The 15,029-nt window shown below is 42.8% G+C and overlaps 1 protein-coding gene across 7 annotated transcripts in view; it reads left to right on the top strand.

The window, feature by feature from the left end:
* The first annotated feature begins 544 nt into the window (after positions 1-544).
* Positions 545-15,029, top strand: part of LOC147450463 (Inositol monophosphatase family protein) — a 41,108-nt gene continuing 26,623 nt past the window's right edge. For 3 of the 7 annotated variants that reach the window (XM_086519693.1, XM_086519692.1, XM_086519698.1), the window contains exons 1-3: positions 545-702; positions 836-935; positions 6,488-6,590. In XM_086519693.1, coding sequence (XP_086375819.1) covers positions 623-702; positions 836-935; positions 6,488-6,590 — 283 coding nt within the window. In that variant the 5' untranslated portion in view covers positions 545-622. Of the gene's footprint in view, positions 703-822; positions 936-6,487; positions 6,591-15,029 lie in introns of all 7 variants that reach the window. The other 4 variants (XM_086519694.1, XM_086519695.1, XM_086519696.1 and 1 more) reach the window with 4 other exon arrangements.

The following is a 15,029-nucleotide window of genomic DNA, read 5'->3' as shown; positions in this document are numbered from 1 at the left end:
ACACCCTTTTTCTAGTGGGAATCAACGGTGTGCATGTAAGCTACATCCAGAGCCATTCGATGGACAAGGGGAATAATTTATTCTAAGGAACCTTCTCGGCCTTGGAAAGACAAAAAAACCACTCGGGTAAGGCATCATATTTCGAACTCACCACCTCGAGCTCACTGATCCAATGCCTTACCATTAAGCTATTTGTCGTGAGTCAAAAGGGAATGCATAAATGAAACATATAAAGAATATGTCGAATTTTGACGTTTCTGTTGATCACAAAGGAATCACATCTGGATCACATTCCATGTCTATCTCACATGGCGATGATCATATCAAAATCACATTGTGATCACAACTGAGCACATCCGTGATCAAACGAGCGTGGCACACGCCTTTTGACATGGACCATTGATTTTCGCTGGTGAGGTCTGTGTCAATTAAACCCGGGGGCTTGCCGACCCTTGTTGCCTTTGTCAGCTCCTAGCCGGAAGAAGTAAGAAGTGAAAAATGAAGTTTTACATGATCTTTTTGGAAACTAGCTACCTAAGGTCTTTAAAACGGAAAAAGGTCTTTAGCCTAGAACGATCCAATGTACAGGGTTGAACTTAAATGACTCTGCTGGTTGATAAGCATGGGAATTCTAGCAGCAGACGCCATGGCGCCCTCGTTACTTCCTTCACGGCTCCGACGACCTCAAAGTCCGAAGACTAGGTATGTGAGAGAGAGAGAGAGAGAGAAAACAAAGCACCCCCTGTTCTGGATGCTGAATTGTAAAGATGTAAACCTGAGCGTAGCAGGGCGTTAAGAGTAAAGAGAGCTTATATTTTGCAGACATTTTGTGCAGGATAGTAGTGTCTTTCTTGCCAGCTGAAGGGGCAATTTACAGACGTGAGCTAGAAGCTGCGCTTAATGTGGTTGAAAGAGCATCTTTACTCTGCAGCTCTGTAAGTAAACACTTAATATGTGCCCTTCAATGCCACAAACATTGTATTTCTTAGTCCTTCTGCTCAGTAGACTGTGAGCTTTGAAGAAGTTATGTTTAGTCCAACTTTCCATGCTACAAATTCCTGAGCATTGCTTCTGTATAAGCTCAATCCTCAAAGTATTTAGGGCAAGAAACTTGATTATGAAGGTCATAAAGAGCCTAGGGAGCTGGCCTCACTCAAAGGGTTCGCTAGGCTAGGTTCCAAGGCCCAAATGGCCACAAAACCTGCAGTGAAAAACACAATAAAAGTATAAGGTCCTTGTACTCATTGTCTGCCTCTCAATGGCTTGCAATGCATTATTGGCATGGAAATCTCTTTAAATATGGGTTTAGAACGACCTGGCAGATTGTCACAAACGGGAGCGCATAACAATATAAAATACATTCGGATAAATAGACTTTATCACTTAGTACTGAAGCCAAAGGATATAGAGAGAAATAGATAGAGAGAGATAGAGAGTGAGAAGATCGACACAGTATTGGGACCAGAAGATGGGATGGTCCCCCCCCATAATAGTATCTTTATTACTGAGGAGAAGTCTATACAAGCACTTGAACTGAACGTATTACCACGTTCGTTCTAGAATAAGACTTCATGGTTCCCAGAAGCCTCGGCTTTCGATTCCTAGGGCAAAACCCTATTCCAAGGAACTTCCGTTCCTTATTCCAAATCCTTGAGAACCAAGGTTCTCGCCTCTGGATCACACCTTCCAGACTCAGGGCATGGCATCCCTGCAACTCTTTTCCGACTCTGTTTCTAGAGTCCTGTTCCTGCAGAATAACTCCGCTTTCTTGGACACGAAGTCCTTCCCTTGGGAATTTCAACTTCCGGATCACATCTTGAGAGTCTACCTCTCTTCAATCCGTGGATCTGCTTCCCAAACTTGGTACGAAACCCTTGGGCTGATCTGGCTCTAGTTCCTCAGAGCGCTTTTATCCTGCAGAGGCTCATGCCTTCCTCTGCTCCTACTCCCTCATGAAGAGGAAGTACACCTGCAATCAAATACTTAGAGATCATAACATAAAAATCGTACCTTCAAAGTCGCGACGCTCGTAACGCAACTCGGTTCTCGAAAAAGCAATTCCCCGGAAGAGATCTCTGCAGAGAAAATCCTCTCTTCCAATCCTACACACAAAAGAGGTGTGTTCTCGGGTTCCTTCTCGTAAATCAGCCCCGTCTACGACGTTTATGGGCTGAAAACAGAGAAAAAGAGCTGCTTGTCGCGATGGAAACACGCTCCGTAGGCACTTCTTCGCGAGGGAACTCGCGCATTTGGTCTTGGCGACATCTGGTACACTTGGGGCAGCCATGGGCATCACCGGCAAACGTCTTCTTTGCGGGTGAACTCTGCAGAGCAGCATCTCCTTCTTGCAAAAACTGATCCTCCCCTTTGAGTGAGGGCATGTGATGCTTTTATAGCTCCTAGCCACGGGCACGAATAGCTGCTCGCGTAGAGATCGCGGCCGTTTTTTTTTTTTTCGTTGTTCTGCCTGAAAAAGAGAGAGAGAAAACGCTGGCTGATCTGTTGTCTTATTTATCAGATGGCTGTCCACTTATGAAGTGGATGGCCATCGTATTTTAAAAATAGTATGAACCTGCTTAAAAACTCAATAAAACCTTATAAGTTAAAAACAATGCTTTCACAGCACTTCCCAGGCGTCCCTGGATGCAATCACATGCACAGTTGCAATGCAGACATAGACTTCCTTGCGGGAAAGCATCTGCTTTCCCGAAAAGCAATCCCGCTTTCTTAGAAAGCATCTATTTTTTCTCAAAGTTTCCTCTGAACCCATCTTCATTCAAGTGCTTGTTTTTTCCTTGTGCACAATTCTAACACAGTTCGGAATTTCCTCCCGACTATGGATATTCCCTTTCCGATGCACACGTCACCCACCTTGTGACGCATCAGGAATACCCATCACCTAGTCCTTTCCTACCGAACTTACGGTACAATCTCCTTCACGATGCTCTATGTCACCCATCCTATGACGCGTTAGAGATGTCCGTTCCCGGATGGTGGGATACTTCTTTCCGATGCTCCCTGTCACCCATCCGATGTGACACATCAGAAGTACCCGTTCCTGGTGGCCTTACAGATATTCCCGTTCTCAGTGCTCCCGTCATTACTTTGAATGACGCACTAGGAATACTCTGTACTCGGATGTCTCCAGTGAGAAAAGCCCTCTCACTTAAAATTCCACTAATTCATTTAGAATTATTTTTCCTTGGTGTTCCAAGCGAGAAAACCCTCTCACTTATAAATCCAATAATTCATTTAGAATTATTTTTCTGTAAGATAAAGCCAATTTAGCAACACAGATTATGAGCATCCCAAACAATGATATCTCGCTCAATCATCATTACAACATATTCTTACTAGGCGTCAATGTGCTAACGAACTTATTAGAGCAATCGTTAAAACATTGATGAAGCGTCCATTGAGAGTTCCAAGAAGGCTCAAAACGTTGTCGTGCTGTGACATGTACATAGTGGGAACACATGCTACAAGAGTTATCTTGTAACTTTTTAGATACATAATTATATTTCCTATAATGTACATATGCATATGTAAGTATAAAAATAAGCTTTCTATCTCGTCTTATTATTTATCTCAAGGGTAATGTATTCTTACTTTACCATCAAAAAATACTATGAGAAAAGTGTCAATAGCTCCGCCTCTTTAACTTGGGGCAAAAAGCATTGATTCTTTATTTCTACTATTTCATTATCATCTCACACCCTAGCTAGATCCTATATCTAGGGTAAACTCCAATATATATATATTCTATGTATTTTTTATACTTTTCTTATATTTCTTTTTAAATAGCTACTAGGAGAGAATCAAATCCTAGTGGGACACTAGGTGGCTTGATTTCAAAGATACACTTATTTTAATGCATTATTGCAAGCATGGTTACAAAACTTTGTCAAGGAGAAATGTCATGCTTTCATATGGCATGAGGTGTCCTTGGGAATTAAATGAAAGTCAACGCTAAGGAGACCACATGAAGACTTTTGCTGCCATAAATGGACCCTATTTTGATGAATTTTTTACACAAGGTTCCAATCCGAATTGGAGAATGATTTTAAAATGAAAATCGTAGCTAATGAGCTGAAGTTTCTGCCCATATTTTTACTTTTTTATTTGGAGCTACGGTTGAGGAGATATGATCAAAATACTGGACCCCAGTCTGCCCACATCATGCATGGACAGCTCATTTCTAACTTTTCCAATTCCTGTTCACACTGGCTGCTCTCTTCTTGTGTAAACCCTTGTGGGTTTCCTTCACCTATAAAAGGGGACCTCTTCTTCCTTGGAAGGAACTCAAGCATTCAAGCCATTGATGAGAGGAATTCTCGAGGGAGTGAGTAGTAATGCCTAATTGTACTTAGCCATTAACATAAGCCCAAGCCTACACTTTCTCCTAGAGGGAGACTAGCCATTCTTGCAACAAGCTAACCTTGGAAGATCAACTCTAATCAAAGAAGGTCTTGCACTTGGTGTATCAATCAAAGTGGAATTATCCACTCTTCTTCTCTCTCCCATCAATAATGGTGCCGAAGGGTTTCAAGTAAGATGTGTTCTACATTGATGTTTTCTTGATTTCTTGTTGTTTTCATTTTCATCTCTAATCCAACATATATATATATATATATATATGTATCTAATCTCATCTCCTTAACCAAGCCTATCTCTCTCATTCATAGTAATTCATCCTCTCTAGGGTCTCTTTGCTACAGGTACATCTCTCCCCGCAGTATCCTTATTGCCTACGGACAAGAATAGGGTTTGGGAGGGAAACTTCTCATCTCTTCACTTCTCTCATATCTACATTTCTCACATACTATCCTAGATGAATAACCCACATGATGATCATTTCTATCGCTTTCACTCTGTACGATCTATTAGAATTAACGTATGGATTAGCTGAAAAATACACTTTCAACAACGTATAGTGTTTCTCTTTGGCCCAGAAAGGCTTAATGAAATACTTCTATCACCGGATCCCATCATACTACCTCTCATAGACTATAATTTTTCTTTTGATGTAAGCGTAGTTATCTTGCTATGAACCAAGAGGATTTGTACACACTATTAATCCCAATCACTAGACAAAATATATATATTATGGTAAGTACAAAACTACAATTCCAAAGAACAATTCGTAGCCTATTTGGTCAGCCAAGATTGAATGCCATTAACTCATCCATTAACCCTTTCATATTACCCATGATACGATATGACCATAGCCTTGATGTTTTCATCTTCGTATTGTTTTGACATTCTCTTTTGCGTTCTTTCTTTGTGTGTGTGAATGCAAGAGAGAAAGAGTGAGTCTTCTTTGATTGCACTTCTTTCCAAACCCTAGTCTTCATGGCATCTATGGTTTAACTCCTTCATATAGTTTTTGTTGAGTTCTCTCACAAACTCTCACAGCCATAAGCCCGGTGCTTTCCTGGCAAGACCGCAAATTTCTCGACAACGTGCAATGAGAGAGGCTCCAAAAGTGGAGAATCACATCGAGCACGCTTCATAAGGATAGTCGTATCTGTTGAGACACGAATTGTATTGACTACAAATTTTTCTTTATCCTTAGCAGAAGCGAGGTGTTTGAAATTCAATGATGTTTTTGCATTGGAATTTCTCAAACTAAATGGATTTGGTTTCTTGGGACATTCATATCCTCTATGGTCACCACCACAAATTGTACATTATTCATACTTCTTTGAAATCGAAGAAGTATTTGAAGAAGAGCCTTGTTGAGTATTGAAACACCGATCTTGAGGAAAATCACGTCCTTTACTACGATCAAGTGAAACATTTGAGGGAGATCTTTGCTTTGAGATTTTCAATCTTGAGAGTAGAACCTTGAAAATGAATAAGACAGCGTTGCTTGCTGGCTGAATTGAGACTGTTGTTGTTGACTTTGGCTATAGCGTTCTCTGCGATCACGCTATGAAAAGTGAGCGTTGTTTGAAGATTTGTGACCGGGAAGAAAGTTCCTTGTAGGGAACCAAGTATCCTCAAGACATTCCACATAGGCGATTGCAGTATCCAAGGTAGTAAGGTTATACTAGTGAACATCGTCTCTTAGAGTTGGCTCAAGCCCGTTAATGAATCTATGTAGTTTGTCAGAGGGGCTTAGAGTAACCATCCCCAACAAGGAAGGAGTGAGAGCTTGCTACAAGAAGTCATGCATGCCGTAGGCTCTTTTGTCTCACTGGTGTCATGTTGTTCAATCACGTACCTTCTATCTCTTGTCCTCCTTGAAATTAACACATGCAATAAAAGAAAAAAGCCTACAGCCTTGATTTAGGGTCCTTCAAAAGCTTTTTTGTAATGCTTTGCCTTTATTTGGTTTAGCAATCATAAAATATTGCTAATATTCAATGCAGCTTCCAAATTTGCTAAATCTTATGCTTTTTTGTTTTATAATTTTGACCTTTAAAAATTGAATGTGAAGGGCATCATTTGGTAAAAGATATTTATGTTTTCTGTGTCTAAATAGGTACGCAGTTCCATGTTTATGAGAGGCGATGAGCTGGTGAAGAAAAGTGATCTCAGTCCAGTAACAGTTGCAGATTTTGGTGTCCAGTCACTTATTAGTATGGGTAGGGACCTCTAGATCAGCCTAAATGCAATCGGCAGAATATGATAATTATGTTCATTTAGTTTCGTATTGGCAAGTGTCTTTTACCAGTTTTGGAGACTTCTTGATAAATGAATAATCTTGATTGTTGAGTCTAGTCTTTTTTAACTTTATGCTTTATGTCCTTGCATGTCTGTCCATGCATTAACCAACAGTCAGCGCATGGGACGTGTGTGCGTATACACCCAACAGAGCTGTAATATCATGTACTATGAAGTCCAATAGCCTCACAGGCTTGTTACCATGGGATTCACAAGTATGATTGGTACAAGGAATGTTCTCTAGAGAGGATCATATCAGGAGTGTGTGGTAAACCATGATGGCATGAAGCCTGAAAAAGATAATTCTGCTCCAAACATCTTGTAAGTCAGAGTATATTGGCTCAGTATGCTGGTTGTTCTTCACTCTTGCTGTGGCTGTCAAATTGTCCTTAGAATCGTGGGGCGGGAAGGAAGTTTGCGTGTGGATCCTCACATGGTTGACGGTCAGGTTTCTCATCAGCTGTTATCGATAATAGTACTTGTAATTTTCTTTTAGTAATTTTCGCCTGTACGCTTGTATCTGGCAAGCCATTGGCGAGGCGGTGAATCCATATCAAATACACGACTGATAGACATGGAGTGGCGGTGTTTCGATCCTAGAAGCACTGGCTATTGATAATTCGCAGAGTACAACTACCAGGGAGTCTCTCTACAATCTGCTTCCAAGCAATAATTTTCTAGAGAGCTCTCAAGCCTACACTTATAAGGTACGTGGTCAAAAACAAAGCTTTGCAACACTGGCGCTCCCAAAAGTTGGCGCCTTGTAAAAGTCAACCCTTTTAGTAACTTTTACTGAAAAAGTAGATCCATGCTGCCACGTCATCAGCTTGCAATGCAAGCGTGATTTGGGGTGCAAAACGTAGCACGTTGTCCGAGCCTGTCCACCTGTCCATATGGTTGTCTCTCTCTTTGGTCAGTTCAGGTATTGCCATCTCATGATTTTGTGATATATACCCCCCCTTATGAGAAGAGTAATCGTCCTCGATTACCCCTGCAAAATAGATAGTAAACAGTAATTGAGCTCAGTAGACATGGACTCTATGTAGACATGCAATTTGACCGCTCAAACCATGCGCTAGCACAAAGAACTCCGTTCACTGAAGATCATGATCATATTCACATCATTTGACAAGGAGTGGAGTGGCTCCTCTCTTGTGCAACACGCACTACACCAGATTCAACCCATTAAATCGACTTGCACTTTTGGAGTAGTCGCAGCTAAATCAAAAGCCTTAGGGTGAAGCTCTTGTATGTGAGGAGTATTTGCCAAGTCCTCTTCCTCCATCCGGTTTGCATCAAGAGCAAGATTGTAACCGATGTGCCAATGAAAAGAGCAGAGCTGGAACAGATTCTTAACACTTCACCATAGTTGAAACAAAGAGAGAGAGATTCCACACGGTACACACGGAGTGGCAGAGTTCCATTCCCAATTGCTCTGGCCAGAGGTCTCCCCCAAGGCTCATATTGAAAGGCCCGAGTCGTGAAAAGCATCAGATACAAGAATTGGAGCCAAAAAGCATCTCAGCTATTTTTAAGGTGCCACGTCAGCAATTGTGATTTGCGGCGCGTTTACACTACAGCCAGCCACGTCATAACTTTTGGTGACACCCCTCCCTTAAAGGCAGAGTAATCACCTGCGATTACACCTACAAAATTCAATCAAATATTTAGTAGACACTGCCTTCATGCATGCATGCCAATGACCATCATTACTGGACAACAAATTCTCTAGCATGCATAACACCATACAGTTCCACAATCAGATTTCTATCCAGTCATCTCATCCTCATTCGAATTCTTGATATTTCGGCATAGCAATATTACTCATCACACCCAAATTGCGCTGATCTTTGAGGGATGTCTCAATGCACTAAGACCACATACCGAGTCTGTTTCATCCAAATTGGAACTTTTATGCACCGGATTCATATGCTTCACAAAATGCCATGCAATTGACACAAATGCACATATGCTGTCACCAAACATAAAGACGTCCAAAACAACAAAACACTCCCCAGATTCTTGCTTGAATCGTTCAGAGGGTTCCATTTACAACTAAATGATGCCGAGACCGCAGCCTGCCCCATCTGGAGGTTCCAAGTACAACTAAACAAATCCAAGACCACATCATGCGTCGCTTAAAGGCTTCCATTTACAACTAAACGATCCCTAGACCATAGTCTTTGCTATTTAGAGGTAATCAAACAACATTGAAACCAACTTTGCAACCCGATTCATACAGATTCAATTGGCACCAAGACAAGTTCAAAGTTGATATAATGTATTTTAAACAAGTTGCAAACAATGTTCCAAAAAGTGTCTAAATACAAAGCAAAACAAAAATCATTCGAGATTGGTTTTAACTTTTCGTAAGTTAAACTCGAAGGACGACTACCTTGCCATCCCGGTTTAGTGTAATGCTTCTATTGCGGATCTGAATATGGTAGCATTGTTTTTATGCTGCCAAGGCACTCCCAAAATCGTCTTTGGTACCCTTGAATGGTGACAAGAAGGGCACCAATAAGCACGACCATTGTACAGGTATCCTTGGTAGCCAACACTACCTCAATGCCCCCAACAAATTGGTTGTACTTAAAGTCCACGTTCTTGAGAAATTCTGGATGGATGAAAATTTCAGTGGCTCCGGGATCAAAGAAGATAAGCGCTTTGTGGCCACAAATCTTTCCATAACCTTCTTTGGAAGCATAGGGTGTAGTTAGTGCATAAATGTTTGGAACAAGTCCCATTGTGGTTCTGGCCTTCTTGGTGGGAGGTTGATATGGAGGTTTATCTTTTTTGCATAGGAAGTGTGTCCCGTGTGGAAACATTCGAAGGCTATGCCTTCTTGGTGAAGAGTGTCATGTTGGCCATTAACAATATGGATTCGTGCAGGCGGAGTTGACGTGTCCACTGTTACGAGAATCACGAGAATTGGAACGTTGTGGTCGAGGATTTTCTATAGGTGCTGGTTGGTCTTCAGTTGTAAATTCAAGTCTTCCCTTCACTAGTTTATAACCAAACCCAATGGTCCACGAGCTCTTGTGCGATAGAGATTTGCTTGGATAGATAGTAGCATTGTCCTTCAGAGTCCAAGGTTAACATTTTCAAGAAGGAGACAAGGAGATAGATGTCCAAAATTTTCTGATTGTAGTCGTTCGTTGTTTCAGTGGCCAACATTTTCAAGTTACTTCATTCTACCTGAAGTTGTACCTCAAATAAAGAGGTCAAGTAACTTTGAGCAAGAGTATTCTTGAAAGCTTGCCAAGCCTTGGGGCTTTGTGGCTAAAGAACTTCACCATTGCATAGCATTGTCTTTGAGGAAAGCGGTTGCTCAAGAAATTTTGGATTCTTTTGTGTAGTTTTCAAGGGAATAGATATTGAATCGCTGAAGTAACTGCAATGCTTTCTTTCACTCTCGAAAAAGTGAAAATTTTTATTGTAAATCCATCATATTTGAAATCATGAGGTTGAGATACTACAAGTACCGGAGGGGATAATAGGGATAGGCATATGGGTTCCAATTGTGAAACACAGGAGGTGGTGCTGGTGGCAAAGGAGGCGACAAAAGGTGGTGCAAAATCGGGTGTTGCAACCACCTGTCAAAAAACTCTCCCAAGAGGAATAGAAGCACTTGTGGAATGTTGAGAAGCGCTTGCACTCTTTGGTGCAAGAGGATGGAAACCTGAGGCGTCAATGGCGGTAGCATGTAATTCAAGAATTGTTGGAAGCTGTGGAGGATAGACAAGTTGTGTTGAGGATGCTTCGAGAGAATGCCGTGAAGTTCAACTGCAAGTACTTGTTAGAATCAAGAAATACCATCTCTGTTTGTGTCGTGCACATCTAACCCTACGTGCATGTGGACAAGCCAACTCCTATTTCTAGGGTGTAGGACAGCTAGGAAGTGTTTTGACACCCTTGTGAGCGTGTACAAAGGACATGCATGTCTAGGCACTTTAGATTAGTTGCATACCCTCTGATCGCACATGAGCACAAACAGTGTTTGCTAGGTGTAGGCACTGGGGATTGTTCCCATACAACAATGTTATAACTTAGTACCTGCGTATGAAGCACCTCTTATCAACAGGTTTTTAAACTCATTATTAAGTGACATTTAGCCAACAATTACAAGTGGTGGGTGCCGTCTGGCCTTGCTGCTGCTCGACCTAGCTTTTAAGGGCTATATAAGCAGCCCTTGGGTCCCATTTGCAGAGTAAGTTCAGTACCTATCCAATACCAGAGGTACTTGTAGTACCTCAGCCCTCTAACGTTTCCAGCCATGAGAACCCGTGGCATTTTTGCAACTCAGACTCAGCCATCAACGTTTTTCACCATCAGCACTGGCGATTTGCATCACAACTCTTTGCACTAGCAGATCCTCCCCCGTAGGGCAAGAGCAGCCTAGCTTTTTTGCTGATCTCAACCCATATCATCAGCGATTCCAGATTTCAGCCTTAGCCTCACCGTACCATCGCATATCCAAGCATCTACCGCAAGATCCCATCAACATCTCAGCATCTAGGACCATTGTATCAGCATCTGTGCAATCCAAAGCAAATACCTCTCTAGCGATAGAGAGGGGGCCCCTTGGAGGAGGGTTTGGGACCCCATTCGGTTATTCTTCTCTCTCCTCCTCACTCACCGAACCTTCACTCACGGTATCATTCTCTCATCTCTCTAGTTTTTGCACGTCTCTCATGAAGTAAAAGGAACCTTGAGTACGCACTGAGCACTCATTCTGAGCAATCACCATCAATCACTTTCCGTTGCACATTACATTGGCATTATAGCCCTTTGGTAGTGTTCGTAATAATCACTCAAGAAAAGAACTTCTCTCAGATTTATTTTCGCAAAGAATTTTTGTGTTCTTGCTTCGACTTATTAGCCACTCCTACCCTTAGTCCATCGCACATTGGGTGCGCTCCTGTGTTCATCACTGTGTCTTAAGAGCCATTAAGCCATAAAGAGCCACATAAAAGTTTTTGCTTGTTTGAAGATTGCACTTAACCCAAGACCACTTGGGCATGTCGACCTCTCTAATCTGTGTTTTTGAAGAGCGGTAGGTAACCCAGAAAAGAAGGGCTTGTTCGCCCCCCCCTCGTTCCTCTTTTCCACTCATTGAGAGCGGACCTTGCACATTGCGGCTGGCCAATCAACATGTGGTGGGAAAAAGTAACCTTGGGGTGAGCGCAAGGCTGCAAAGGGGTGCAGATTGAGGAAGGAGTTGAGCTTGGGTAAGAGAAAAGCCTTCTTAAACACAGATTGCAAGCAGTACCAAGTACCAAGTACCAAGAACCCCAAGTACAAAGCCCCAAGTACCCAAGTACCCCAGTACTTAGCGTATGGCCATCACCCTAAGCGGAATGGATACTTTGCTTGAAGGTGATGAGTTTGAAGCCGGAGAAGATGTCCCCACACCAGGAGGACTATTGAATCCTCCTCCGTACCCATCTACGCCACGGATTGCGCTAAACTCTATGGAGGCCTTGGTGAAGTCCATGATGGAGGTGATGCTACAGTAGGAGGCTCAATGGGTCGAAGTCGAAAGAGAAAAAGAGGCTCAGCGGTCCATAGTTGGAAGGGAACACATGGCTCTAGAGAGGGAACACGAAGCTCAACGCATAGCGGTTAAAGAAAAGAGGACAATTATGGAGCTAGAGCATGAGGCATTGCAGGACCAATGCCTACAAGACTTGGTCCTTCACATGCTCTCGTCAAAGAGCGATTAACCTAAGGAGGCGGGTGAGTCATCACATAGACCAAGTAGAGATGATGGCTCCAACAACCCAATCACTGAAAAGTTGACTTTTAGTAAGTATGATGGTAAGATGAATGAATCTATGATTTATCCTTGGTTGCATCAATTTAACGCTTACTTTGTTGCTAACAAGAAAAACAGTAACAATAAAGTTTGGACAGCTGCTAAGTATTTGTTGGGTGATCCCATTAATTGGTATCAAGCCTGGCAAGAGGCACAATTGGCCGAGAATGTCACAAACTGTTGACGAGTCAAGCCACTGAAGAACGAAGGCAACTTGCAGATCCCGACCGAGAAGCGTAAACCCTTAGTGAAGAAGCAGAAGCAGCAAAAGAAGTTTTGCCAACTTGCAAAGTCTTGCCGAGTGGTCTATTTTGAAAGACGAGTTCCCACCAACTTACGGGACCCTGTCCGATGGGCCCCAGGGGACCTAAAGCCATTAAAATAAAGCGGGATCAACACACACACAAAAGAAGACTTGCGTGGAGCCTGATGACGTGGCATGCCAATACGGAATTCTGCAATTCACACTGACTTGTTGACGTGGTAGATAATACGGATTTTTGCGTATTGCGCTGCTGACGTGGCAGTTGTACAGATGTGTTGGCAGCTTTTTAAGCCAGTTCTTGGAATTAAATGCTTTTGAGTTTGAAAGCTTTTCTTGTAATTGCTTTTCATAGGCCAAGGGCCTTTTAAATATGTGTAGAGGGCTCAGTCTCTGCCACTCTTCCGGGTGAAGTGCAGAGCGCGAGTACCGACAATGTACCGAGTTCAAGTAATATAAAGAAATACCGAAAGGGGCGCCGAGGTTTGGGGTCAGTACTCTCTGGGGTGGAATTCTGCCACTCCGTGTCGCGTGTGCTCGCTCTCTTTTAGTTCAGTTGTTATTGAAGTACTAAAAGTCTGTTCAGTCTGCTCTTTTCCGTTCACACATGGTGCCCTGTCCCGTGACAGTGGTATCAGAGCTTCAGGCGTGTGCTTTTTTGACAGCATACCGGTCCTACCAAAGAGCAGATAGAGCAAGATTGCGCTTCCAAGTGTCACAGAGAATTTTATGAAAGAATCTTCGTGTCCCGACCTCGGGCTTATTAGCCACTCCACCCTTACTTCATTGCGCATCGAGCGCGCTCTCGTCTTCATCGCTCTGTCTTACAGGGCATAAGCCATAAAAATCACTTGTAAAGAAGGATCAAGGATTTTTTTTTTCAAGCCGTTGTTTTTCTCAAAGGCAGTGCCATGCAGTGGTGGATGTCTATAGCTTCCAAGCCGCTCACTCCAAGGACTTGGCAAGCTTTCAAGAATTTTTTTTGCCCGAAGTTATATAGTTTCTGGTAGCTTCTTGCAGAGTGGGGTATCCTGAAATACTTGCCACCGAAACCCTAGCAGATTACAACTTGAAAGTTCTTGACATCTCTCAGCAGGTGTCTCTTCTCGAGCGGATAACCTTGGAGGTTCAGTGTGATTGCTATGTCTTGGACTACTGCCACCACCTCAGGAACATTACTTGTCGAGGCTTGTTTCGACTATTCAAGAGTTTATGGACCATGCCGCGGACGGCTACAACCTTATGGAAGAAATCTAACCCTAATCTTGGTGCAGGTTTCGAGATGGAAAGCCAGTCGCCTGTTCGAGTTTGACTGATGTCAAGATTGCTTTTTAACTTTGAGTTCTGTTTGAGAACTTGTTTGGTGATCCTGTTTGGAATTTGTTTGAAATGGATCGTTTCTGTTTTAAACCTGTCTTGGTGCTGATTTGAACTGTTTGACTCTGGTTTTAATACTGGTTTCAATGATTGGTGATTTTACTCCCTGATGGAGTACTGAGAAATGATGTTTGAGAATGTTTGTTCATACTCATGGCCCGGACCCTTGTGGTTATTCGCGGGGAGAGTATGGAATGTTTGAAAAGTGTCGTTTTTACTCGTGGCCCGGACCTGGATGGTTATTCACGGGGGGAGTATTAAGAAGTCTAAGTAGTGGTTACTCTCAGCACCTCCAATGTAGGCTGCGGTCTGGGGGGTGTTTGGTTGTAGAAGGTCTCTATACCTCTCCGCCCGGACCTTTTTAGGTTATGTGGGAGGAGTGATGAGGGAGTCGTTGAACAGCTCATGTGTAAGGTGCAGCGGAAGTGAATGTTGATATTGCTCAAGATGGGTGCTCCGAACTGTGCTCAAGGGATCCTTTTACTTATTGAAGGGAGAGCCTTCCGTTCCTTTAGAGAGAGAGTGCAATGATCACAAACAAAGTGAATGCTACTGTGAATGAAAGTGCTGAGAATGAGAGAAGAGAGGAAGAATACGACACCAGGTGGTTCTCAAACCCTCCTCCAAGGGGCCCCCTCTCTATGGCGAGAGAGGTCTATGCTATAGATTGCACAAATCTGGTACAATGGTCTAGATGCAATGGACTTGTCGACGATGTCGATGACAATGATGACGACGACGAGGACGGGCTGAAAACTGAAAATGCTAGGGCTGAAATGCTGAAATCTGCAAAACGCTGACTTTCTGTTGATCTCTGACATTGTGTCGGCGAGGATGGCGATGATGACGACTCGACGACGATGCGTTGAAGACGCAGATGTTGAAAACTAAAAACAGCGGGCT

The sequence above is a fragment of the Adiantum capillus-veneris genome, chromosome 9, assembly GCF_014529385.1.
Source record: "Adiantum capillus-veneris isolate H3 chromosome 9, ASM1452938v2, whole genome shotgun sequence".
NCBI lineage: Eukaryota > Viridiplantae > Streptophyta > Polypodiopsida > Polypodiales > Pteridaceae > Adiantum > Adiantum capillus-veneris.
This window is presented reverse-complemented; position numbering and strand designations above follow the sequence as displayed.